General features: G+C 42.4%; 1 protein-coding gene across 6 annotated transcripts in view; it reads left to right on the plus strand.

The window, feature by feature from the left end:
• TP53BP1 (tumor protein p53 binding protein 1) overlaps positions 1-27,489 on the plus strand; it is a 66,305-nt gene that overhangs the window by 35,884 nt on the left and 2,932 nt on the right. For 5 of the 6 annotated variants that reach the window (XM_022587278.2, XM_022587282.2, XM_022587279.2 and 2 more), the window contains 9 exons: positions 900-992; positions 5,770-6,253; positions 9,816-9,968; positions 16,668-16,939; positions 17,603-17,752; positions 18,048-18,478; positions 21,460-21,651; positions 22,068-22,283; positions 23,912-24,127. In XM_022587278.2, coding sequence (XP_022442986.1) covers positions 900-992; positions 5,770-6,253; positions 9,816-9,968; positions 16,668-16,939; positions 17,603-17,752; positions 18,048-18,478; positions 21,460-21,651; positions 22,068-22,283; positions 23,912-24,127 — 2,207 coding nt within the window. The remainder of the gene's footprint in view (positions 1-899; positions 993-5,769; positions 6,254-9,815; positions 9,969-16,667; positions 16,940-17,602; positions 17,753-18,047; positions 18,479-21,459; positions 21,652-22,067; positions 22,284-23,911; positions 24,128-27,489) is intronic. The other variant, XM_022587280.2, reaches the window with a different exon arrangement.

Consider the following 27,489-nt stretch of genomic DNA (forward strand, 5'->3'; position numbering starts at 1 on the left):
ATCCTTATTCAGTTGAAGACTCTTTAATGATATGTTGAAGAAATCTCTTTGGTTTTAACAGAATTGTGTACCCGACACAACTTGTTATTAGTCCGTACATGTGCTTGTTAAGAGAGAACAGAATATGCTGCTGAAGATCCCTGGATCCTTTGGATAGAATGTAGGGATGGAAAAATAGGGGAAAAACTTGAGGCAGAGGGTTGGATTGGTGGATCATGGAATGAGATTCACTGGTATTGTTGTGAAGCAAATTTTGTATATGAGAATCTAGATTTTAAGAATCTTTGACTATTTACTTAACCATTGGGTTCACCATAAGAAATCATTTAAAGTAAGCTCTGTAGCACGTAGCACAGTTTAAATGATCACTGCTTCCTCTGCATTTAGGTGAAGCAGCACCGCTGTTTTTAAGTGTTGTCTGTAACTGGGCACTGTTCAGATTACCTGCTGCCATCTTATTTCTCTCTCACACATTTCATTATTGAAGGTTTCAAGCATATACAAAAGTAAAGAGAATAGTATAATGAACTACCATATATTCATCACCCAGTGTCAAAAATTACCAACTTATGACTAGTCTTGATTCATTTATAAATACTTCCAGCACTCTCCTCTCCACTGGATTATTTTTAAGCTAATTCTAGCATTATATCATTTTATCTGTAAATATTTCAATGCTGTCTCTAAAAGATAAGAATTCTTTACTTTGAACTTAACCACAGTACTACTATCATGCTTTTAAAACTGATATTGATTCCTTAATGTCATCGAATATTTGGTATTCAGATTTTTCAGATTCAGAGAAAGGATTTTATTCTCTCTGTGCCTAAAAGGATAATTTCCAGAGGTACTTTTCCTTTCAGAACTAACACAGTATATTGCTTTAATTTGTTTCTTAGTCCCCAGAAGACCATGTCTGCGTTTAGCTGTGTCTGTGAAGCCCCGCAAGAGGATGAGGCGCGAAGTCAGGATTCCCCCTCTGTACCCATCAGGCAAGCATTATTTTCATAGCATCTTTTGGGCTACATTGATTCACAAAATGGTTGGTAGCAAAATCTGGAATATACTGCTACTGTTTTGTGAACTTGAGCTTACTCTTTTATCTGAGGGACTGTGACATATTCTAGGTGGATTTATAAATAAGATGTCAGAAATTTTATTAAATATTTTATAGATATAGATTTTTGTCTTTATCTGCCAGTTCTATCAATTTAAAATGATTCAGTCTTCATAAACTTATGAAAATATATCATTCTGTATTTCTAAGATTATTTCCTTTTACTTAGTTTGAAAATGTTTACTTTTTTTTATTAACTTTATTTATTTATTTATGGCTGCGTCAGGTCTTCTTCGTTGCTGTGCGTGGGCTTTCTCTAGTTGCGGTGAGCGGGGGCTGCTCTTCATTGCTGTGCACACACTTCTCACTGCGGTAGCTTCTCTTGTTGCGGAGCACTGGGCTCTACGTGCGTGGGTTTCAGTAGTTGTGGCTCGTGGACTGTAGAGCACAGGCTCAGTAGCTGTGGTGCACAGGCTTAGTTGCTCTGTGACATGTAGGATCTTCCCAGACCAGGACTCGAACCTGTGTCCCCTACATTGGCAGGCAGATTCTTAACCACTGCGCCACCAGGGAAGTGCCGAAAATGTTTACTTTTAACAGACTTTTTATTTCTCTTTAATTTCCCATATGGCAAAACTGAGATAGATGTTCAACATCTCAAATTTAAAGTTTGTCAGACTCGATGGAATTAAAAAATTCCCATAATTTCTTTACTCCTTCATCTCTTAGAACAGCTCTGAAGTGGGAAAAAAGTTTTTGAATTACAAAGTATTTCTTCTCTATTAGAAAAGTATCTTGTTTGGAATATGTGGTTCTTATATTTAGTATAGGGAAATAAGTAATGGCAATGGAATAAGTTTGTATTATTATTATGTAGTGGAATCTTTTATCTCTAGAAATCAATGATTTTGTAATTAGGGAATATAATAATGTTTTGTCAACAGGTATATTCCTAATAGTGTTATTTGCAACATAATTTCTTTTTTTCTTTTTTTGTTGGCTGCACCGTGGCTTGCGGGGTCTTAGTTCCCCAACTAGGGATTGAACCCACGCCCTCGGTAATGAGAGTGCAGAGTCCTAACTACGGGACTGCCAGGGAATTCCCTGCAACATAATTTCTGTGTTCCCTACTGATAGAAATATTTAAGAGAAACATGTCAGTGCTTTTATTGGACATTCTGATGATTAAATGTGAACTTGTTGGTATTTTTGGGAATCAGATAGCCCAGATGATATCCTCTGTTGTATCAGGAAGCTTGTTAGGCGAAATGCCACCTTGTTTTATTCCAAAAATGGTATGGTGTTGACCCAGCAATTAGGAAATTAATTGATCGCATCGTATTGCCTTCCTATTTTAAAATAGAGACTTTTTTTTTAAACATATTTATTGGAGTATAATTGCTTTACAATGGTGTGTTAGTTTCTGCTTTATAACAAAGTGAATCAGTTATACATATGTCCCCATATCTCTTCCCTCTTGCATCTCCCTCCCTCCCACCCTCCCTATCCCACCCCTCTAGGTGGTCACAAAGCACCGAGGTGACCTCCCTGTGCTATGCATCTGCTTCCCACTAGAGACTGTTTTAAAATAGAGAGACTAGGATGCTGGTGATTTTTGTTCAACCTTGGTAGAACAAGGGCCTGAGAATCCAGCTGTTTTTTGTTGTTGTTGGTTTTTTTTAAATTTATTTATTTTTTATTTTTGGTTGCGTTGGGTCTTCGTTGGGGTGCACGGGCTTCTCATTGCAGTGGCTTCTCTTGTTGCAGAGCACAGGCTCTAGGCGCATGGGCTTCAGTATTTGTGGCTCGCGGGCTCTAGAATACTGGCTCAGTAGTCGTGGCGCACGGGCCTAGTTGCTCCGCAGCATGTGGGATCTTCCTGGATCAGGGATTGAACCCGTGTCCCCTGCATTGGTAGGCAGATTTTTAACCACTGTGCCACCAGGGAAGCACTCCAGCTGGTTTTGATTCCAGTTCCTCCGCAGACAGACCTACACTCAAAACAGAATGGTTAGAAGTTTATTAAATATGGAGGTTTTTTCTTCCATGTTTCACTTTGGATTAATTTTACCCAGACTTTCCCTGCTAAAATTTGCTTTCTTTGCATCAGTTTCTAAATCTGACATATAGTGACCAGAGTAGAATTGTGTAGCTGGAACTAATGAAGAAAGAGAAGTGTGGTCCTTCTTACAATTATTGAATTTCTTCTGTCTCTTTTCTGGTACTGAAGTTTCCTTCTTTATTGTTTCTTGGGAGATTAATATACCACATCTTTATGATAGATGTTTCTTGGAGGGAAGTGACTGTGAGTTCAACATCATTTATTTGTTTGACTGATGCTAACCCAAGAAAGATAGATACCAAAATTCTGGTATTTGACAGGAATCTGCTGAATATTGCTGATGTTGCAATGAGATACCTTTAGTCTTTAGAGAGAGAGGAGTTCCAGTTAACAGTTTGGGAGAAAAAAGCAGCCTAATATTTGTCAATTAAGAATTAAAAAGCCAAAAATAAAACAAAGAAAAAAAATAAAGCTTTGTTTTAGAAGTAAAACTCTATTCAGAAGTTCTACACTAAATAAATAGCTTCTGAGGTAAAATGTCTAGACTTATCTAAAGTGCGGGGAACAATGGTAATTGAATTCTTGAAATGGTTAATCAAGTCTTGTCCCTTCTAGCTTTTGGCTCACTTTCATTATTGCTCAGCTGTTGATATGTTAGATATCTTAAAGATTCAAACATGGGTATTCAGTTCATACTTTGTCTTATGCAACTAATATCAATTGAGCATCTGCTGTGTATCTAGCACTGTGCTAAGTAATTTATATGTATGATCACTTATAAACCAGATAGGTGTTATTCGTCTGTCTTTTGGTGATCTTATTCTTACCTATTCTTCACTGGACCATATATCCTCATTCAGTTGAGGTTCCTGACAGAGAAGACACAAGCTCTAACAACCAAATGCATACCAGGCTCTCTTTGGCTAGAACTCTTTTCTAAATCCCACTTTGATCTCCTGTTTTGGTAAACTGAGCTGCACAAGATAGAAACCTCAGAGACTTCTCTTTTTCTCTTTCTTCTCCAAGATCCAGAGCAGAGCAAGCCCCAAAGAGTTCTTCATGCTTCTTTTTTCTGTCTACCCAGGTCAGTTCAGCTTCTAAGGGTGAGAGCTCCTCCCAAGTTGGAGAAAGCTTTTTCTGTCTAGATGGCTCCATCTTTCTCTGGCCAAACACAACAGCATGTGACATAGTTTCTAGACCCTTTATCATCCTGGATGTTATCTTCTGGGTATATCTCAGTTTATGCTTTGTAAAGTATGATGACCTGAAACATTCCAGATGTTTTTCCATGGTCAGTTCAGAATGGGTTCTTTTTATCTTTATTTTGGTTATTATATATTTAACGCAACCTAAAAATGCATTAGTATGTTGTTTTTTATAGTACAGTGATGCATTCAACTTATGGTTTACTAAAAAGTTAGAAGTTATGGGCATTTTCTATATGATGAACACAGTTATACAATTAGTTAATCTGAAAGTAGATTTTTGCAGTTAATTGATTGAGAGAACATTCTTTTGTTGAAAGTAAATTTATTAAGCACTTTATTATTTTTTTTTAATTTATTTTTATTTTTTGGCTGTACGCGGGCCTCTCACTGTTGTGGCCTCTCCAGTTGCGGAGCACAGGCTCCGGATGCGCAGGCGCAGCGGCCATGGCTCACGGGCCCAGCCGCTCCACGGCATGTGGGATCTTCCCAGACCGGGGCACGAACCCGTGTCCCATGCATCGGCAGGCGGACTCTCAACCACTGCGCCACCAGGGAAGCCCTAAGCACTTTATATTAAACCCCGTGTTAAGTGTTTTAAGTGTGGAGATGAATAAGATGTGAATGTCAAGTTTCTGTGTAACCTGCTCACTTGGAGTTAATCTGGGCCTATTTATTCTGGTGTATTGTTGAGAGCATTTAAGAAAGCTCCTAGGCACCTCAGGGCTTCATGGTATCTGGTTTGTAGGAGACATGCATCAAATGCTTGTGGGATATATGAATAAATCACTGATCGCCAAATGGGAAGACTAATGAAAAGAAATACCCTGAACTGTGAGGAACCAAGTCATTCTGAAATGGTTAGTTGTAGATAATGTCAATATAGCTAGCAAAGATAGAATCTCACCTACAACTCTTTCCTTTACAGATTGGGTTTCTTTTCCTAAAATTATTAGTCAAGGGGCGTAATGAACAGTATCTAGAATGCTAGGAGTCATTTAAGGAATATTAGAACCATTAATAAAGCCAAATGAGGCATCTTGACCTAATTGATCTGTTTTGAAGTAGATCCCTAAGTTGCCTTCAGTGTCTATGACTTCAATAATGGTTTTGCATCCTTTGTTTACCTTATTTTCCTGTGTCAGTTTTCAGAGTTCATAGCTAATGGAGAGAAGAAATTTTATGGCTATTTTACCATCATGGTGGAATAGTCCTGTGCACCGTTATTTTTTCACAGGAGTGAAATTATGATGAGAAATCTTGTAAGGTCATATACTCGGTCACCTCATTTTCACCCTTCCCCACATATCTCAGAGTGTCAAATTATGGTTCCCCCTTGACACACACACACCCACACACACACACTCTCACACTCACGTATACACTTGCTTACTTGATATGGTTTCTTTTTTTTGACATGGTTTCTTTATGTGCTTGATTTTCAGGGGAAACTTGCTGCATTTTCCAAGTATTCAAGATGAAGAGGAGAAGGGAAAATTAGAAGGTGACCAAAGGACCAGCCAGAGTCAACAGCCTATGAAGCCCAGTAGTCCTATCAAAGACCCTGCTTCTCCTACCTCCCTGGAGATGGCCACACAGGAGCCATCCAGTCCTCAAGGGGAAGCAATGGAGACAGATATGCCAGAAGGCCAGAAAGAAGGACAGAATACCAGTCAGGAAAAATCTAGTGAAGCCTTGATTGAAAGGCCCAGCCAAAATAACGTAGGAATCCAGACCATAGAGCATTCCCTCTGGGTCCCCGAAACTGTTTCAGCAGCAACTCAGACTGTAAAGAATGTGTGTGAACAAGGGACCAGTACAGTGGACCAGAACTCTGGAAAACAAGATGCCACAGTTCAGACTGAGAGGGGGAGTGGTGAGAAACCAGTCAGTGCTCCTGGGGATGATACAGAGTCACTCCATAGCCAGGTGAGAGAATATACAGGGTACCTTAGGGGCCCTGTTTTCAACTTTCTGGATTCCCAGAGAATTTAAGTTGTGGTACTTGTACTTAATGATAATTCTTAACAGTTTTATACAGACCAGTGGTTAAAGGATAAAAACAATTCATCCAGGATTGGGATAGGGTAGTGAAAATTATGGGTAGCTATAGCCAATAAGATAATCTTTCAGGGAAATGAAGTAGTGCTAGAGTTTGTCAAGTAGGTCTTTACTGGAAGAGAAAGCCAGGAATATAGTCTGGGTCCTGTAATACTTTTCTACATTCAATCTTTCCTTCTGCCATCATTTCTCATCCTCCTTTATAACCATAAGAGCTAATTGCTTGTCCCCCAAGTCTATTTAACCAATGTTCCCAGGAACTGAGAGAGTAGAAAGTAAAGGAGGAAGGAGTAGAAGAAGCATGAAGGATAGTTTATCACAGTATTGTAAACAAAGAACACTAACAGGGAAAGTCCCCAGGTGACCAGGGACTGCAGAAAGAGGCTAGGAATAGACATACTGGGAAGAAAAGGTTTGGGGCTGATGAACGTGAGACTGGAAGAAGAACAGCTTCTTGGGAATAGAGTAGGGAAGTGTAGGTACTAGTGAAAATTGAGTGGGTAAGAAGTGGTGGTAGTAATGTACATGCTAACAAGAGGAAGTTCATAAAATTTCATTAGTAATAGTGGTTAAATTGCCTTTTCAGTTGCTCTGGTAGATCATCTTCACTTGGGATCTGCCTAGAAAGCTTCACTAGTGATGTGCCTCTCATTCGAATGGTCCAAGTTGTTTGTTTTATAAAAATAAAATAATTCCTATTTATTGAACACCTACAGTATATCAGCATTGTGCTCAAGACAACCCATGAGGTTGGTATTATTATTCCCATTTCACAGGTAAAGAAACCAAGCTGAAGAGAGGTTAAGTAACTTGCCCAAGATTTTGCCATCAGTAGGTGGCAGAACTGGAATTTGAACTCAGCATATCTGACTTCAGAATCGGTATTCTTTTCATTATGCTATGTTGCTTTTCTGTTTTTAAATCACAGCTTGTGTAGTCTTGTTCTGTTTATCCATGCCTCTCCAAAAATTCTGTTTATATTAGCCTTTTCTAGTAACACAGCCTCTGAGACCTAAGACCTTATCAATTCAGGAAGTTTCAAAATAGCATAGCCTTTTGGATATAGGGGCTGTAGCACATCAGACCCTATTTTGCAGCTGTTTATTTTCGCCCTTAATTTAAAGTGTTTGATTCTGCCACATAGTAATTAGGTTTCTCTGCCTTTATAAAAAGAGTTTATCTTAAAGACAGCAATCATGTGGGTGCCACTAGATTGTATTTTCTTTTACTTCTTCATATTCTCCCTCTGTCAAATAGGGAAATAATTTCTGTTCCTGTCTCAACATGATGATAGGAGCCAGTGAGCCAGAGCTCAGGCTTTGGAGTCAGACAGCATCTGGATGTTGTGAAAGTTGAGATAAAGTTTGCAAAGCTCTTAGCACTGGGTCTGACACACAGTAAATCCTCAATATGTGTTGGCTACTGCTACAACCTATTGATTATTATTGTTTTAACTACTACTACTGCCGCTGTTACCAGCACAACCACCACTTATGCTGTACTACTACTATGTCATACAGAGTGAAATGACATATTTAAGAGCTAGTTGCTCCTGCTAAGGAAAGAAAAGTGCTAAAAAAAATACAGATGCAGATTGGGTACAGAGTTTCTGTTGAGAAAGATAAAAAAGTTCTGGAGGTGGATATGGTGATGTTTTTACAATAATGTGAATGTACATAATGCTACAAACTGTTTATTTAAAAATGGTTAAAATGGTAAATTTTATGTTAAGTATATTTTACCGCAATTAAAAAATATAAATGGTGGGTACAGTAACAGAAATTGGGGTTGGTGTGCCATCTTTTGAAGAATGGTTGGAAAATGAGGAACGCTGTATGGAGGTTTTCCAAGCATCAGTGCTTTTTTATCCCTTGCAGTCTGGGTAGGACTCAGTTCAGTACTCAGAGAAAAACATAGGCAGCCTACATTTGACATTCCTTAAATTTCCATTTATGTGTCAAGTGGGCCTAGAGCCAGGTTTTCTATGAAGTGAAAGTGCGGTTTTATTTTTATTTTATCTTCCCTTAATTATAACAAGATCCTCAAGCTATTTATCTTTACAGAAACCTCTTTTCAGAAGACTATTTGAAGAGAGTAAGCATAACTTTCTTTTTATCTGCCCTTTATCCCTTCTCTCCTTTCTTATTCTATCAGACATGTTTATTTAGGTATCTCTCTTGAAGTGATCATTTGTCTGGCTGTTGTAATGGAAGAATACAGGGAGGCTTTTTGGCCGCGTTTCAGGGACATATAAAGCGCACTGAAACCTTTTAGACCCCTGTGTGTGCAGGCAGGAAGTCCAGGCTGCCATGGCTCTGATACACCCTGATGACTGACGTATGCCCTGACCATTCATTAACCAGGGTTGTATATACAGAAGTATTTTAAGGAATTGGTTGAATAAGTTTCCACGTATTTTATTTTATTTATATTTATTCACATAATTTTAGTAGATATTTCACCCCTAACATGAAGTTGGAGTGCAAATTATTCAGAGAAATTACTTTAGGTAAATTACTACCACACTATCAGGAAAAAACCACACTCATTATTGCAGTGGTAAATATAACTCTTTTGAAAGACTTAGATACCTTGACACTGACTGCAGAAAGTAAAATCAGTCTACTATAGGGGAAATAAGGTGGGAGAAAAAAGTGTGCATTTCCTCTCACAATTGCAGAGCCATGGGGTAGAAGGCGGGTGGGGGGCTTGGATATGGATAAATGTGATCTAGGTGTTATGAGAAAACATGTAGGTAACAGTTGTCATAAAAATGTAGGGTCTTATTTAAAATATATAACTGATTATGGTGCAACTAGATATGAAATCCTAATTTGCTAATGTTCTCTGTTTCTGGACACTAGCTCAACTCTTTAGTTACAATCTCTTATTTGGAATAGATCAAATATTTCATATTTAATTCTAGGAGAAATCAGTGTGTCTTGTTCCAGGTATAAATATACCGTAGTTTTCACTTACTAATGCAGAAAAAACAGACTGCACTGAGACTAACAGATGTTATTGCTTTATATAAAGTTCTAAAGAATGCCTTCCTTTTATCTGAAGAGCCTGTTGTAAGTGTAAACTTGAATGCTGATTGACAAGTCGGCAACAAAATCAGAAGGATTACAATCTCAATGTGCTTTTAGGGGGTCAAAGTTTCACTTAAATATCCTAGATATAAGTGCTAGATGTTATGCTTTTAATTTAGGCAGGAATAGGTTGTTTTAGGTGAAACTGATACAGACTTTTCCTAGCCTCTGGCTAGACAGCTGGTCCATCCCTAGTGTTACCTATAGGTGAATAGAAACAAAGCAACGGGAAAATTCCATCACATTAGATTCATGGAACCTCTGAACAGTGCTCATCATGAAGCAGTTGACTTGTGATTCTGACAGTTTGCAATGAGACTCTCTATTTTTTATCATAGGGAGAGGAAGAGTTTGATATGCCTCAGCCCCCTCATGGCCATGTCTTGCATCGCCACATGAGAACAATTCGTGAGGTTCGCACACTTGTCACTCGTGTCATCACAGATGTGTATTATGTGGACGGAACAGAGGTAGAAAGAAAAGTAACTGAGGTAATGTACACTGTGGGTCTATGTGGCAAATTTTTTTCAATAGAAGAATTACCCTGGCTCTCTACCTGCTCCCCTCTTCCCTATACAACTAGCTACTAACACTGTTTTCTTTAATCCTTTTATGAGAAAGATATAACAACTGGGCTAGAGTTCTGAGTTCTGTCTTTCCCAACTATGGGTTTGCTGTTTGACCTCTGGTCACTTATTTAACCAATCCCATCATGCATTCTGTATCTATAAAGAACAGATTGATAAATCTCTCTCATGTGTAAAGATTTTATGTGTTAAAAAAAATTCTTTTTAATTGTAGTTGATTTACACTGTTGTGTCCATCTTTGCTGTACAGCGAAGTTACTCAGTTATACACAGAGACATGCTTTTTTTTATATTCTTTTCCATTATGGCTTATCCCAGGATGTTGAATATAGCTCCCTGTTACGTGTTATTTTTAATCCGTGGAAACTAATGAAGTGTAGAACTCCCTGCTTAGCTGCATGTATTTTCTCATCGTTTCTCACTGTTTTCTCACGTCTTACCATTTTTTACTCATTGGTCTTAGTTTCCATTCGTGTGTGGTTATGAACCTGTTAGTAGGAGATGTACCTTTTTTTAAAAAATTATTTAATTTATTTTTTTGGCTGCATTGGGTCTTTGTTGCTGCGGGGGCTACTCTTCAGCGTGGGCTTCTCATTGCGGTGGCTTCTCTTGTGATGGAGCACAGGCTCTAGGCGCACGGGCTTCAGTAGTTGCAGCACTCGGGCTCAGTAGTTGTGGTGCGTGGGCTCTAGGGCTCGTGGGCTTCAGTAGTTGTGATGCACAGGCTTAGTTGCTCCACGATATGTGGGGTCTTCCCAGACCAGGGCTCGAACCCATGTCCCCTGAATTGGCAGGCAGATTCTTAACCACTGCGCCACCAGGGAAGTCCTGGAGATGAACCTTTATTTCTTAGTAGGATTCATTATGGACTCATTCCCAGTGTCAGCATAATATTGGTGTTTATTGACTGTTATAGTGTACAACGTTGTATGCTGACTTTGTTTAGATCTAATACTTGCTGAGGTTAGAGAGATTTTCTAGAATTAAAGATCTGGCACTTTTTTCTTGGTATATATGTTAATATCTGGGAACCATTTTAGTAATTGATAAGAGGCATAGCTATTCTATTCCTTAGTCAAGCACTTTTCTTTAATTCTGCCAGCTAGCCATATAGGAGGTTGTGCTCAGGGAGAATTAAACTGGTGTATAGTTTTATTTATTTTTTTTGAAATTTTTAAAATAAATTTATTTATTTATTTGGCTGTGTTGGGTCTTTGTTGTTATGTGCGGGCTTTTCTCTAGTTGTGGCGAGCAGGCTTTCTCTAGTTGCGGTGAGCGGGGCTACTCTTCATTGCGGTGCGCGGGCTTCTCATTGCAGTGGCTTCTCTTGTTGTGGCGTGCGGGCTCTAGAGTATAGGCTCAGTAGTTGTGGTGCACGGGCTTAGTTGCCCTGCGGCATGTGGTATCTTCCCGGACCAGGGCTCGAACCCGTGTCCGCTGCATTGGCAGGTGGATTCTAAACCACTGTGCCACCTGGGAAGTCCAAAACTGGTATATAGTTTTAAGTGGAACATATTATTGCTATTGTTCATTATTGGGCCATTGTGGCCCTCATGTCAGAAAGGATTTTATATTAGTTTGAGAAATTGTCTTTTTTTTTTTTTTTTTTTGGCCATGCTGTGCAGCTTGCAGGATCTTAGTTCTCCGACTAGGAATTGAACTTGGGCCCTCGGCAGTGAAAGCATGGAGTCCTAACAACTGGACCGCCAGGGAGTTCCCAATTCTTTATTTATTATACACTAAGTTCCAGAAATATTTCTTTTAAAACGTTGATTTACCTTCAATTTTAGTTTATGAAATTTTTTTCAGTGTTATTACTATTTTGGAAAAATTGTGAGCTTAGCAGCTTTATAGAAAAAATTTGCTTTCATGAAAAGTTTTTGTAACTGTTGTAGTCTACACTGAACTATGTGCCAGGTACTAGTTTTAAGTGTTAAACATATTACTTTATTTAATATTTTTTATGGTGCTTTCTAAAGTATATTTTTGGAAACAGCAGGCCTGCTAGATACTCTGAGAGGGAAAACAAAGTTCCATGGTCATAAATATTAAGTTTGAGAAAACACTTAGTGCTGTAACTGCCCCCTCCCCCACCATGGAGATTCACAGTGCATATTACATTAAAGGGTCTAAGAAGCCCTCCAGTAAAGATATCTATTTTGGGACTTCCCTGGTGGTCCAGTGGGTAAGACTCCGTGCTCCTAATGCAGGGGCCCAGGTTTAATTCCTGGTCGGGGAGCTAGATCCTGCATGCATGCCACAACTATGAGCCCGCATGCTACAACTAAAAGATTCCGCACACCACAACAGAGACTCCACAGCTAAGAACTGGCACAGCCAAAGTAAATGAATAAATATTTTTAAAAATCTATTTTATTGTGTAACACAGCATTTCCTAAATTTATTGAACTTTTTTTTTTTTTGCGGTACGCGGGCCTCTCGCTGTTGTGGCCTCACCCTTTGCGGAGCACAGGCTCCAGACGCGCAGGCTCAGTGGCCATGGCTTACGGGCCCAGCTGCTCCGCGGCATGTGGAATCTTCCCAGACCGGGGCACGAACCCGTGTCCCCTGCATCGGCAGGCGGACTCTCAACCACTGCGCCACCAGGGAAGCCCAGGATTTTTAAAAGTAATGTGTATTATACACCTGTGTTACATAGTTTGGGAAACACTTGCCATAATTAAATAAAATAGTAATAGCAACTAACATTTATTGAGCACTAGCTATATGCTAGGCACTCTTTTTTTTAATTTTTAAATTTTATTTATTTTTTACACAGCAGTTTCTTATTAGTTATCTATTTTATACATATTAGTGTATACCTGTCAATCCCAATCTCCCAATTCATCACACCCCACCACCCCACCACCTTCCTCCCTTGGTGTCCGTACGTTTGTTCTTTACATCTGTGTCTCTATTTCTGCCAGGCACTATTCTAAGGACTTTTACGTGATTTAACTCATTTAATTCTCACAACTAAGCTGTGAGGTGGATATTGTTATTCCCATTTTGCACTCAAGAAACTGACATAGCAAGTTAAAATCACTTGCTTAATGCTACAAAGCTAATAAACAGAGGAACTAGAATTCATCCCAGGCAGTCTAATTCCACAGCCTGCATTCCTAACTACTACACTGTGCTGTCTCTTAAGAGTGAAAGGGATGTGTGTCAAACGGAAGGTGTGTGTAGTAGTTCAGAAGAGGAGGAAACGTGTCTGAAGAGAATTTTGATAAAGCCTTTCTGGGTGAGGGCCAGAAAGTACTTGAGTTGGACACTGAAGCTTTTAGATATTGGGAGATACAGGGAAAGGGTGTTCTATATAGAAAGAAGGCTTGGTGAGCAAAGGCACAGAGGCAGAAAGTAAAGAGCACAGATGTGGGAACAGTACACTTGGTGGGCAGCCCAAAGATGTGTAGAGGTGTGAAGGTGGACAGGTTGACGTCAGAGGATTCTGGGAACTTTCCTTCCCTCATCTCTTGTAGCCTTTGTTTATCGTATTTTAAAAATTTTATTCATTTATTTACCAGCAGCTTCTTTTTTGCTGTGTTCCTAGCACTATGGCGGGCACTGAGACTAAGAAGATAAAAAGACAGGGTCTCTGTTCTCTTAGGAGCTTATTTACACTTGTAGAGGTATGGAAAGATGTGTTAGAAAGAGGGGCCAGAGCCTGCTAGCTTACCTGAAGGTGACTGAAAGGCCTCACAGAAGACGTAGTGCTCAGAGTGCGGCAGATGAGATTGAAGGGCAGGGGAGAAGGACGCTGCAGGCAGAATGAAAAGGTTTGTAAATATGTAGACAGCATGGCATGCTTAATGAATATTTAGAATGTGACAAGGACGGTAGGGTAGGGAATTGTGAGAGAGGGTGCTCTTGAGGTTGGTAGGGGCCCAGAGCATAAGGCTTTGTATATCATAGAAGAGAGTTTAGATTTTTATCTTTTGTGTGATGGAAAGCCTTTTAAGAATTTGGGGGAAAGGGATGACGTGCTCAGATTTGCATGTTGGAAAGGTCCGATTGGCAGCAGTGTAACAATTGATTGGAATGGGAGAGGTTAGAGGCATAGTTCAGACAAGAGGCAGTGAGTGTCAAATTAGGACAGTGGTAGTGGGGATTGAGAGGAGGGAAATAGATGTAAAAAAATACATATATAGAAGGTGCAATTGATAGACTTTGGTGAATTCCTACATGTGGGGATTGTGGGAGAGGGAGGAATCATATATGATGCCTGGGCTTTTTGCCTGGGCAGATAGATGGTGGTACCATTTACTGAAGAGAATATAAATAGGACACTGGTTTGAGAGAGAAGATCCTTCATGCAGTAAATATTTACTGAGGACCTCTTTTGTGGCAGGCACTGTGCTATTTTGAGGATAAATCCAGGAAAGAAGATGGTCACTACTCTGTCTTAATGTGGCCTCTGTAGTCTAGTAGGAAGGACGCACAGGAAAAAAATAAGCAAATACATTAAAAAGATCATGAGGCCACCTTGGAGCCTGGGCCCAAGTCATTATAAGAGCAAGGGCTCAACTTTTGAACAGTTGCAAAGGCAGGTATAGTTAGCTACTGTTCTTTGGGCCTACTCTCCAACTGAGACACAGCCTGGAGTCCCAGCCCTCTAGGCTGGTCTTGCCCCTGGTCATTTGCCGTGTCCAAGAGAAGGAGTTGACTTAAGTTCTGAGCTCACAACACCTGCTTTAGTCAAGTGGCCTTGGCAGATTATGCTGACTCACATCCAGCTAAAGAAGGCAAGTTGGATGATAGGAGATGGTAACTGGAGAATGGTGAGATTTCTGGAGGTGGTGCAGCTTCTGGTAATGACCCTGTTAGTAGCAGATGGCTGAGGTAGAGTAGAGGAAAAGGTTAATGGTGGTAATTAGATCGGGAAAGATTGTTGCTGGATGGGTCATCTGATGGATGTTAGCCTCGGAAAATGACAGTGGAAGGGAGGCTGTGAACCAGGAGTATAAGGTGTTCATGCATGAAGAGTCAGTAATTGATAGAATGTTGGTGAGTAACAATGAGGGAAGGAGAGAGTTTAACAGAATGGCAAATAATGATTTGGTAGGAGCAAGAAGTGGGGAGTTAGAAATGATCTGTTAATGGCAGTGGGGAGCAAGGAGGCCTCTCATCTCCAAACTCTTGAATTGAGGTTTGGTTGAGAAAAACCAGCCCGTGCTACAGAGAGCTGCAGGGGATATGAGTTACACTGGGGAGGTCCAGGATTCATTCATTGAAGGCAAGGAAATGAAGAGAAGATGACAGATTGAGTTTTGGATCGGTTAAACTGCAGGTGTCCCTAGTACATACAAGGGGAAGAGTTTAGTAGGCATTCGCGTCCATGAATTTGGAGCTGAGTCATCATTGTATTGTTGGTAGACAGGCCGGAATAAGTCAGGTAAGACTGGCCAGAGGAAGCATGGGAGAGTGAGGAAAGGAATGAGAAGAGTCCTGGGAAATACTAATTTAAAAGTAATAGGCAGAGAAAGAGGAACCAAAAAACAAGTACAAATAGAAGTAGCTAAAGAGGTAGAATGAAAGGAAGAAAAAGTGACTTTATAGATTTTAGAGGAGAAGAGATTTTCAAGAAGGGAGTGGTCAAAAATAATCATTTAATCATCTTATAGCATTATTTAAACATGTGTGCATTGCATACTGTCTCCCAGAGAGATTGTAAACTCTTTGAGGGAAGAGTCTGTCTTATACTTCTCCATATTTTCTCTGATAATTAGCACAATAAGGCATGAACAGGCTAGAGTAGGAAAGCAAATGTGCAGCACCTGTGCTGTAATTTCTCAATCCTGTGCCCATAGAGGACATTGCTGATTGGTCCTAGAACCTTTCCTCACTAAACCTGGGAATTAGCCTTAGTGGCTGCTTAAAACTGAGCTCCAGGCAACCACTACCAATCCATCAAAGTTAGGCATGTGAGTGAGATAAAGTCAGTTTGATATTCCTGTCCTCTGTAGATACCGGAAATTCATATATTTTGATTATTGCCTTTTTGGTTTTCATTTTGGTAAAGAGTGATACCATTATATAGCTATTTTTGCCTATAATTTTTAATTTCCTTGATCACATATTGAAAGGTAATAGAAAATATCTAATTTCAAAAAACATGTAAGGCTACCCGCTGCTATAATCATGTACCCAGAAGGGCTCCTAACCACTTCTTCCTCTAACCTACCTACTTCCTTACCTTTCTTCTGTTAGACAGGGAATTACCTGTGTCCTCTGGGTTGGAATCCTTGCTGGGTTCTCAGCAGCCAAAGGTTGTGAACTTGTCCAGTAAAAAGATAATTTAACTTAGCTCAGGATAGAGGTCTCTTTCTTCTGATCTAGTACCACCTTTGTTTTATTTTTTATGGAGATATGTATTCCCTGTAGAATGCACAGGTCTTAAATGTTCAGTTCAGTGACTTTGACAGTTATATGTAATCACTAGTCAAAGCAAGATATAGAACATTTCCATTACTCCAGAAAGTTCCCTCCTAATTCCCACCTTTCTGAATTGAAATTTCTTGCCATTTAGGATTTTCCAACCATCACATGAGCATTATGTTATTGTGGCTTTTTTAAGCTCTTGTATCCATTTCTTCCTTGCAGGAGACTGAAGAGCCAGTTGTAGAGTGTCAGGAGTGTGAAACTGAAGTTTCCCCTTCACAGACTGGGGGCTCTTCAGGTGACCTGGGGGATATCAGCTCCTTCTCCTCCAAGGCATCCAGCTTACACCGCACGTCAAGTGGGACAAGTCTCTCAGCCATGCACAGCAGTGGCAGCTCAGGGAGAGGAGCCGGACCACTCAAAGGGAAAACCAGTGGGACAGAACCCGCAGATTTTGCCTTGCCCAGCTCCCGAGGAGGCCCAGGAAAACTGAGGTGCAGACAGGGTCTCCAGAGAGAGAGCCACAGCAGGGGCAGGGTTGCTGACGTTTTAATATCACGGGAAAAGGGGAGTAATGGGAAGTCCCTGCATCCTCCTCCTAGGATAAATCAACTCCTCGTCCTCCCCTTTCGTTCCTCTTCTATTTTGGGTTTGCATGGGAGGTAGGGTGGAGCCCTCTGGGAGGCAGACTTCCTGAGAAACTGTAGAAAACAGGTGAGGGGACTTTGGGAAAGCTGGCACATATTCCTGTCCCCCAGCCCCCATTTTCTGCAGCCTATGAGTGTTTTGGTTGGGAGTACAGAAAGTTTGGGGTAGCGGCCCCAACTTGACACATTCCCTAGCTTTTTGTTTTCCTCTACAGGTATCCAGAGCCTGAAGTACAAGAGAAGGCAGGGCAGAAATGGATGTGCTGTTTTTGAGGGCAGCAGTAGGAAGCTTTGTCAGGAGGGAGTAGACTTGCATAGAAGGATGTCCTTTACTTGTTACCCTGTACTCCTGCTCCCAGCTGATTGGGTGGTGGGTGTGTGGACCAGCTTCCTGCTGCCCTGGAGGCTCAGCACGTGTTGGCCTGGCATGTAGTCTGAGGACCAAGGGGAGACTGTGAAGAAAGGATCCAGTAGCAGGTGCTATCAGACTAACCTGTCTTCATTCTCTAGTCCTAGAAAAGGGGTCAGTCAGACAGGGACGCCAGTGTGTGAGGAGGATGGTGATGCGGGCCTTGGCATCAGACAGGGAGGGAAGGCTCCCGTCACGCCTCGTGGGCGCGGGCGAAGGGGCCGCCCGCCTTCTCGGACCACTGGAACCAGGTACCCGGGTAGTGTGAGATACACTTAGTCTATGACTTGTTCAGAAAAAAAGGGAGTAGAGAGAAGAGAGGGGAGTAGAGAGTATGTGGGGTGTCAGGAGGGAGAAGAGGGGCCCACACTGACCGGGGAGTGGGCAGGGTTCAGAGTGAGGCTGCTGAGACACCAGGCTTCTGCCTGTGATGGGTTAGCAAAGAATGGGCTGGAGACCCATGGACAAAGGAGTGGGAAAATTGGTAGATAAGTACTGCTCTCTGCTTATTCTCACTGCCTTCTCCTTTTTCTTATCTCTCTTTAGGGAAACAGCTGTGCCTGGCCCCTTGGGCATAGAGGACATTTCACCCAGCATGTCGCCAGATGATAAATCCTTCACCCGTATTGTGCCCCGCGTGCCAGACTCCACCAGACGAGCAGACATGGGTGCTGGTGCTTTGCGTCGAAGCGACTCTCCAGAGATTCCTTTCCAGACTGCTGCTGGCCCTTCTGATGGCTTAGATGCCTCCTCTCCAGGGAACAGCTTTGTAGGGCTCCGTGTTGTAGCCAAGTGGTCATCCAATGGCTATTTTTACTCTGGAAAAATCACACGAGATGTTGGAGCTGGGAAGTATAAATTGCTCTTTGATGATGGGTATGAGTGTGATGTGTTGGGCAAAGACATTCTGCTGTGTGACCCCATCCCACTGGACACAGAAGTGACAGCCCTTTCGGAGGATGAGTATTTCAGTGCAGGTAATAAAAGAGGCAAGACCTCTCTTAACACCTCTCCAATCCTCCAATACCAACAGCGTTCACTGCAGCCTGAGTACTTTTCTGTGTTCTCTAAAGTCGTATTTCATTCCTAGCACTGGTTACTCTCACCCCTGGCTTTTTTGTTCTTCTTTATTGCTTGTTTATTTTTGAATAAACTTCTTATTTTTGAAAAATTTTATATATGCAGAAAAGTTGCAAAGTACAGAGTATTAATAGTATATAGAGTTCCCATGAACCCCTCACGCAGCTTTCCCGTTTCCCTGTTGTTAACATTTTACGTTAGCATGGTACGTTTGTCAAAACTAAGAAAACTACCTTGGCTCATTACTATTAACTAAATTCCCAACTTTTTTGGATTTCACCAGCTGTTCCATGTCGTTTTTCTGTCCCAGGATTACTGTATTGCATTTAGTCCTCATGTGTCTTTTTATTTTCTTTTTTTAAAAATAAATTTATTTATTTATTTTTGGCTGTGTTGGGTCTTCGTTGCTGCACGCGGCCTTTCTCTAGTTGCGATGAGCGGGGACTACGTTTTGTTGCAGTGCGTGGGCTTCTCATTGCGGTGGCTTCTCTTGTTGTGGACCACGGGCTCTAGGTGCGTGGGCTTCAGTAGTAGTGGCACGTGGGCTCAGTAGTTGTGGCTCGTGGGCTCAATAGTTGTGCCTCGGGGGCCCTAGAGCGCAGGCTCAGTAGTTGTGGCTTGCGGGCTCTAGAACACAGGCTCAGTAGTTGTGGCACGTGGGTTTAGTTGCTCCATAGCATGTGGGATCTTCCCGGACCAGGGCTGGAACCCATGTACCCTGCATTGGCAGGTGGATTCTTAGCCACTGTGCCACCAGAGAAGCCCCCTCATGTGTCTTTTGTTCTCTGATCTGTAACAATTTCTGAATCTTTTCTTGTTTTTCATGACCTTGACGGTTTTGAGGAGTACTGGTCAGGTGTTTTTTGAGTGTCCTTCAGTTTGGGTTTGTCTCATGTTTTCTCTAGATTGGCGTTATGGGTTTTTGAAAGGAATGCTGCAGAAGTGAAGTGTCTTTCTCAACACATTGTATGTGGGAGGGCAGTATGTGACATCCAAAGGGCATCTCTGCTGATATTAACCTTCATCATTGGTGAAGGTGGTGGTTGCCAAGTTTCTCCATTGTAAAGTTAGTGTTTTTCCCTTTCCATTTTCTATTCTTTCACCACTGACTTGTAAAGTTACTGCCTTTCTTGATGGGAACCGTAGGTAGCTGAGTGTGGCAAATATATTGAGATATTTTTGCTTAGGAGGAGGTTGTTAGTGCTGTGTTTGTATGTCTGCACACCCACCACTTACTCTCTGGTTTGGAAAAATGGTGCCTTTTTTTTTTTTTTTTTAAACCGGTACAGTTCCCTGTACCGGTGATGGTGAGAGATTTCTGTCTGTTATGACTGTTTCATGTGCCCATTCTTTGAATATATTGCCTCTTTTCTGTGAAGTAATTTGGGAATACATGTTTGCATTGAGTTTGTCATTTAAAAACATCCTTTTTCTGGGGGGTTTTTTGGAACAAGGATTGGTATATAATGGGCAAAAATGCCTCTATTGAAGTCTCTTCAGACTTTCTCGTGATTTGGACTCCTGAGTAGTTGCTCTTTGCCCCTTTATTTCATTGTTATATGGGCCACTTCACCTTCTAGTTCTGGATAACACTTAGCTCCATGTAGCATCAGTTAGTAGCACATGGATTGAGATCTTTTATGACCTGTGACTTACATAGTTTGTATCAAATGCATTTGTTCCTCTTTCTGGTGTAAAGCCTCTCTTGGAGGTCCACATTAGGCCCTCTTAAGAGAGAGGCAGTTCTCTATCCTGAGTGAATTATGGCATACAGGGGAGGGGATTCTGTGTCCCATTTATTGAGGCTGTCTGCTAATGTTAACACTAGACAGCTTCTAGTTCTAGTAGCTCGTCATTAGTGTGAAGTGTATTGTTGGCCTTGGGCTTCTTTGTGCTCTTGAGGGGTCTTTTTGATTTAGAGATTTAAGCCAGGAGATGAACAAGCAAAGGGGAAAGAGAGTGATTCTGTGGCATAGGTAAGGGAGAGAACCAAGGCCTGCTTTCTCCTCTATCATTTTTTCCCCCTTGGTGCATGCTCTGGGTTTCTTTAGCCCTTCATTTAAGCACAGGCTAATGGGAGAGAACAAATGAACCCTTCTGTTCATAGGAATGAAAAAGTATTCACATTAGTGCCCTGTTTTTATATCATACGTGTGTTGCATTTATGTTTATATATGTATCTTTTTTATAGGATTGGAAATGGGTCTTGCCCAAGTTCACACAGCTTGGTGGTAGCAGAATTAGGCCTAGGCTCAGGTCTCCTGAATTCTAGCCCAGTTTCCTTTTATACCCCACATCGTGTTCCTTCTAATCTAGAGGCCTTATCTTGAGGTTCTGAATCAGAACAAGAGCAGAAAAGTAGATAATAAGTAGGGAAGATTAGGGAGGAGAGGCAGGATTTATTTTTTTTCCTTTCTCTGCTCTATATCTCTATTTTGATTTTGCTACACAGACACATGCTCTCTCTCTTTGAATGATGTCATCTTTCATCTACAACTTACCTCAAGAATTATCACCCAGCCGCCAAAGAAACCAAGAAGGAAAGGTTTAGTAAAGTTGTAATGGGACTGTTTAACAAACCACATGCCGTTTCACTTCAAGAACCATTTGAACCGCTAACAACCCACAAAGGCTGGCTTTAGGAAGCTTTATTTTATAACTAAAGGGCTCCTTCTGCTGAGAAGCTTCACGGTCCAGTCCCTGGGTGGTGTCTACATGTACCCTAAGTGGTACGGTGTCTGGGATTGACAGCCAGGGTTCTTTTCAGCCCTAACTGCAGTCCTCTGTTGTACCTTCTCTAATTCCCTGACTCAGGCCTGCTCTGAGTGGATGCTGAACAGCCTAAACAGCAAGCTGCTTTTATGTTTTTCCTACCCAGGAGTGGTGAAAGGGCATAGGAAGGAGTCTGGAGAGCTGTACTACAGCATTGAAAAAGAAGGCCAAAGGAAGTGGTATAAGCGAATGGCTGTCATCTTGTCCTTGGAGCAAGGAAACAGACTGAGAGAGCAGTACGGCCTAGGCCCATATGAGGCAGTGACACCCCTCACCAAGGCAGCAGATATCAGCTTAGGTAAGACCTCTGCTTCCTGAACAGCTAACTGCCTCTGGACCCTGGCCTGCTTGTGGTAGGAGGAGTGGTTTTTAGAGCAATCAGTAATGCTTCCCTGAATCTTATTCCTTGGTCGTTTATGAGATGGTAATGAGCCAGTTTTCTTGGAGCCACTTCATAGCTCTGTTTTCTCGCCAAGACCAAATAGTAAGTCCTCAGATTTTTTTTGGCCTCCCCAGTTCTATAAGGGACCCAGCACATTTTAGTCATGGCAGAGACTGAAACAGAAAATATGGTGGCCTTAAAAGAGGCTTCCTGCCCCCATGGGAGGTGGGGGAAAGGGTGTGGCGGTCTCTGAATCAGGCTGTGCCCAGCTTCTTGGCGTTCAGGGCCTCAGACCATGGGAGTTGACTCACCTGCGGCTTATCCTCCCATAGACAATTTGGTGGAAGGGAAACGGAAGCGGCGAAGTAACATCAGCTCCCCCGCCACCCCCGCTGCCTCCAGCAGCAGCAGTACAACCCCTACCCGAAAGATCACAGAAAGCCCTCGTGCCTCCACCGGAGTTCCCTCAGGCAAAAGAAAACTTACCACTTCTGAGGAGGAACGGTCCCCTGCCAAGCGAGGCCGGAAATCTGCCACTGTGAAACCTGGTGAGTGCTCCCTTTTGCCTCATTCTCCCTCGGACCACAGCAAATGCAGGGTCAGCTGCTGGAGAGACGGAGCCTGATACACGCAATGGCTCCTCCGTCCCGGTTACACAGCTGGAGTCCTGCACAAACCTCCATCTCCCAGCAGAGTCCAGTTGGGTAGATAGGAAGCCGGGTCTTGATTGGCAACATCCGCTGACCCCTGTGTTGGTTCTAGGAGGGAGAGGAAATGTAATGCATTTGAGCAGATTCAAAACAGGTGAAATTTTTCTTAGACCTCTTCCTTTTCCTGGCACCATCTCCGTCCAGAAGCTCTGCTCCCCTCTCCCTTGTGCTCAGGGCCCTTTGGCTTTCCCGGATGTCCTATTGAAAGCCAGTACCTTGGCTTGTAGCTCCCCTCTCCCTACCTACCCCCAAATAACCCCTTTCTAGTCCCTCAAGTCATATTAATAGAGGAGTTCAATCCATTTATTGTTTACTGGGTCTCTGCTGTGACCCAGGCCCAGCCACTGTGGCTTCTGGAGACACAGAGGTAAAGTCCTCAGAGTCTGCCCCAAGGGCGCTTTCTGAGTCTCGCAAACTGAGGAAGTTCATTGGTTGTTACATCGTCCTGGCACCAGAGCTGCTTTTGTTTCCTGTGTATTTGAGTTGTGTCATCTCCATATCTATCTAACACCTCTGCTGTGTTTCAGGGTATGTGAGGCATGGAATTAACTGCATCATACATACTACCTCATATAATCCCTATGAGGCATAGGTGCTAGAATTCACTTTATAGCTGAAGAATCTGAGGCACAGAAAAGTTGGCTAACTTTCCCAAGGTGACACAGTAATCCAGAATTCAGACTCAGGTAGTCTGATTTTGAAGCCCAGGCTTATACATGCTACATCAGACTGTTCTCTTGCTGCTGGTTTTATTTTAGGGAGGCATGACCTGTCTGTCATCTTAGCCTCCTAATGAGCCTCCTAATGAGCCTCCTAATGAGCCTACGATTCAGCTTCTCCAAGTCAGGTATTTGTTTTCTTCTCGAGGATTTATTGGGGCACTCCGAGCATGGGTGTTCTGGACTGGCTGATTCACTTACCTACTCCCAGGTGTTGAAAACTGGGGCAGTTGAAGCAGGCTGTTTTGATATTGTTCCATCAACACGTAAAAACACTTTATTACAAAGTTCTGTGCACTGTTCTGGTGAGGGTCAGGGATAGGGTGGGAGTATCTGCTGGGGACATTTCTTGGTGAACCCACTTTTTCAAAGGCTGCTTCAAGATATCACATATCCTGGGGAAATCAGGGCACTGGGCAGAGGAAGTGGGCTGAAGATTTCCAAACATTTTTCACTTTTACTTTATCTTTGTATTAGAATCACCTTCTCTGCAGATGACCTCAGAAGTATTTGGTTTGGCTGTATAAAAACAATACTAGTTGATTTTCACTTATGAAAATAATGTATACATTGTCATGACTGTAAAACTTAAATACATAGAACTTCTCTGCACTGCAAACTTGTTCCTAGGTTGTTGGCCATAGGATTGGTCTTTGGTTTATAGCTCAAAGAAGTTCATCAGGACACTGCCTGCACATCCCATCGTGCCCAGGAATGGTCTGTACCCTGTGCCTCTGTCCTTCCCAGGTGCAGTGGGGGCAGGAGAGTTTGTGAGCCCCTGTGAGAGTGGAGACAACATGGGTGAACCCTCTGCCCTGGAAGAGCAGAGAGGGCCTCTGCCCCTCAACAAGACCTTGTTTCTGGGCTATGCCTTTCTCCTCACCATGGCCACAACAAGTGACAAGTTGGCTAGCCGCTCCAAATTGCCAGATGGTCCTACAGGAAGCAGTGAGGAAGAGGAGGGTAAGACCCTAAGAAGCCCTGAGGGCTCTAACACGTGTACTTCCTTCCTTTCCATTCACTTTATGAACCATCTGTAGAGGAGGAAGAGCAAGTGGCAACTGGAATCACGGTCAGGGAAAATTAATTTAACCCTGCTTCTTGGTTTATAGACTGTTCTCACAGAATTCCTTTTAGTGATCAGCTCCTCAAAACAATCCTGTGAGGCAGACGGGAGATAGATGTTACCCATTTTATAGACGCGGAAACAAGCTTGGAGAGGTCAAATAATTGCTTTTTATCCACGATAATGGTAGACTTGGGACTTAGAACCCAACGTTCACTTTACCTACTACAATCAAATCATCCATGTCAGTCAGGTTTCTGAATGCCCTGCCATCCTTCCCATTTGTGTTCTAGGGGCTAGAGTGAAGTTCATTCTCTTGAGGTCTGTGTGTAAGACTGGGAATGTGAGGTACCCAGTGTCCCAGGGTGATTTCAGAGAAAGAGCCTCTAGGCCTTTTCAACTCTTGTGTTTCAACCTTAAACTAAACCTACACATTTCTGTGTTGTCTGTTACTCAGGGTTTGAGTAGACTGCAATGGGGAGAGGTAGAAATTATTTGACATGTCTAAAGAGTGTGTGATCTAGGAGAGAAAACTGGGCAGGTACAAATACACATTGCAATATAAGTGACTGACAGCAGTGCAGTACCCAAATGTGTCTGCAAAGACTAACAGTCCAAATGGAATGATGTTCTACAAGTTAGAGTTCTGACTAATGCTGAGTCTTGCAAGAGGGAATCGAATCAGGGAACATCGTTATCAGAAAATAGCACCAACTGCAGATCTGTGATGGTTGGCGCTTCAGGTATGTGGATGATTTTCTTTTAAATTTATTTATTTTACTTTTGGCTGTGTTGGGTCTTCATTGCTGCACGCGGGCTTTTCTCAAGTTGGGGAGAGGGGGGCCACTCTTTGCGGTGCACGGGCTTCTCATTGTGGTGGCTTCTCTTGTTGCGGAGCACGGGCTCTAGGCGCACGGGCTTCAGTAGTTGCGGCACACAGGCTCCGTAGTTGTGGCTCGCGGGCTCTAGAGCGCAGGCTCAGTAGTTGTGGCACACGGGCTCAGTTGCTCCGCGGCATGTGGGAATCTTCCCGGACCAGGGCTCAAACCCGTGTCCCCTGCATTGGCAGGCGGATTCTTAACCACTGCACCACCAGGGAAGCCCCTGATTTTCTTAATTAACCAAAGCTATATCTCACCAGCTACAGCTATGTGGAGATCTGTTCAGGGATGTGGGAAGGGTGGTCAGGGAGTTGCAGTTGAGGTTTATACTATCTGGAAGGTGCACAAACAGTCGTGAGTATTGAGGCTTTAGGGTGTGGGAGCAGGTGTAGAGTGGGGGGGTTTCAAGATTAAGTGTGGATCAGGCCTAGTTTGTCAGACAGAATTCAGATAGGTACAGTGGGAAATGAGGTGTGTGAGGAGTTTCCTAGCCAAGAATGTAGTTTGACTTTGATCATAAGGGATTGGGAGTCCCTTGAGGTTTCTGTGACGAGGTGTGTCATGGTATCAAAACAGTTTTCGTGGTCTGGTTTTGCTTTCACAATATTGATGGACTCTAGTCTTTATTCTTCAACACACTCCTAGCCCTTTCCTAGACCAGGACTTCACAAAGCAGCTCTATAGATGTTTTATTTGTTGATTGGTACTGCATGCCTAAGAAAGCTGGCTTTGGTATGAGATGCAAACTGTCAAATTCCTTCAAAATCTGTGAGCCTGTGTGAGATTTAATAAACCTGAGAATTCCCTCCATTCCCCTTTGCAGATATATCACATGTTTTTAATCCCATTCTTGTAACCATGTGTGAGGGGAGGTAGGTTTTGTCTAAATGAGGAGGAATTTGGACAGTTTTTTAGAGGGACCTCCATGTTTCTTATAGAAAGTGTGGTTATGGTGAATATGTCTGCTTTATGTTGCTCCTTCATCCTTAGACATTGCCCCAACAGTACCAAAATCCTTTGATATTTTTGGTATATGAGAATGTTTAAAGGTTCGTCTATCTCAAGAAGCCCGAGATGTTTGTATTAGAATGGTCCACCACAGAATTACAGTTTTTAAGAAACTATGGGGTATATCTTCCAGATAAATGGGAATCTCTTTTATTTGTATCAGGAGCTCAGTAAAATATTTGAATCAGTCTTGTGAGACATATTTAGTAACAAGTTAAGAATATGGCACCTAGTCTCGTTAGGTGGCACACCATCAGGGACCCATCAGCCACAGGGATGGACTCCAGAGTTAGGTTTTAGTACCTTCATCCTTGATTTAGATGATGGAATTAAAAACCTGTTCATTTTAGCCTCTGGTTGGCAGGGCCATTCATGAAGTCAAAAGTAAATTAAATCCAAACTAACTGAGAAAAATTTGAGAAAGGGACTGCCTAGACAGGGTAATATTTGATTACACAAATGCAGGAAATATAGATGGGGATTAAAATCTAAACAGGTTGGGACTAGAAACGGTCCTGGATTAAGTTAGACATAAAATAGAAGTCTTGAGACAAATAAAGAGCTGTGCGGGGCCTTGGCAGTGACTCAGCAGCAGAGTGCTGGTACTGAAAATTGTGGCATGATATATTGATATGGGTCGAGGATGCCACGGCAAAACAGAAATAGTCTTGCTGTATTCTGAGTTTCTTATAACCCTTTAGAGTTTCCAGTTTCATTTTGAGTTTTCATTTTCAAGAAAAGAGCAATAAAAGTGAATAGGCTGGCCAGTCAGACCTAAACAGAGGCCTGAGTTTGGGGCATCAACACTGCCTGAGCAGCCCCAGCAGCAGGGAGGGCACCAGAGAGCAGGGGGCTGGGCAGCCTCCTCAGGGGGTCTGCTCCAGCAGGTTTTACTACGGGTATGAAGGGGAAGGGAGTGGTCTTGGCACTGAACTTTTATACATTTGGTTGGGTTTTTTATTGGTGATAAGTTCAATAGAGCTTAATTTCTACAATTTCCTAATTAAATAAAATATATTTTTAATGTGTTATTTATATAAGAGGAGCAGATGACGAGAAAACAAGCTCAAATTAGATATTGGTCAAAAGAAGCAATTTCTAATTGCCTAGGGTCATTATAGCTTCAGCCTCATCTCTCGTAACTTCTACTTCACCCTCAAGATTATAGAGCAGGGCTTCCCTGGTGGTGCAGTGGTTGAGAGTCCGCCTGCCGATGCAGGGGACATGGGTTCGTGCCCCGGTCCGGGAAGATCCCACATGCCGCGGAGCGGCTGGGCATGTGAGCCATGGCCGCTGAGCCTGCGTGTCCGGAGCCTGTGCTCCGCAACGGGAGAGGCCACAACAGTGAGAGGCCCGCGTACCGCCAAAAA

This window comes from Delphinapterus leucas, chromosome 2 (assembly GCF_059928025.1).
Source record: "Delphinapterus leucas isolate spDelLeu-1000000601 "Yukka" chromosome 2, BTC_Dleu_Yukka2, whole genome shotgun sequence".
NCBI classification, from domain to species: domain Eukaryota; kingdom Metazoa; phylum Chordata; class Mammalia; order Artiodactyla; family Monodontidae; genus Delphinapterus; species Delphinapterus leucas.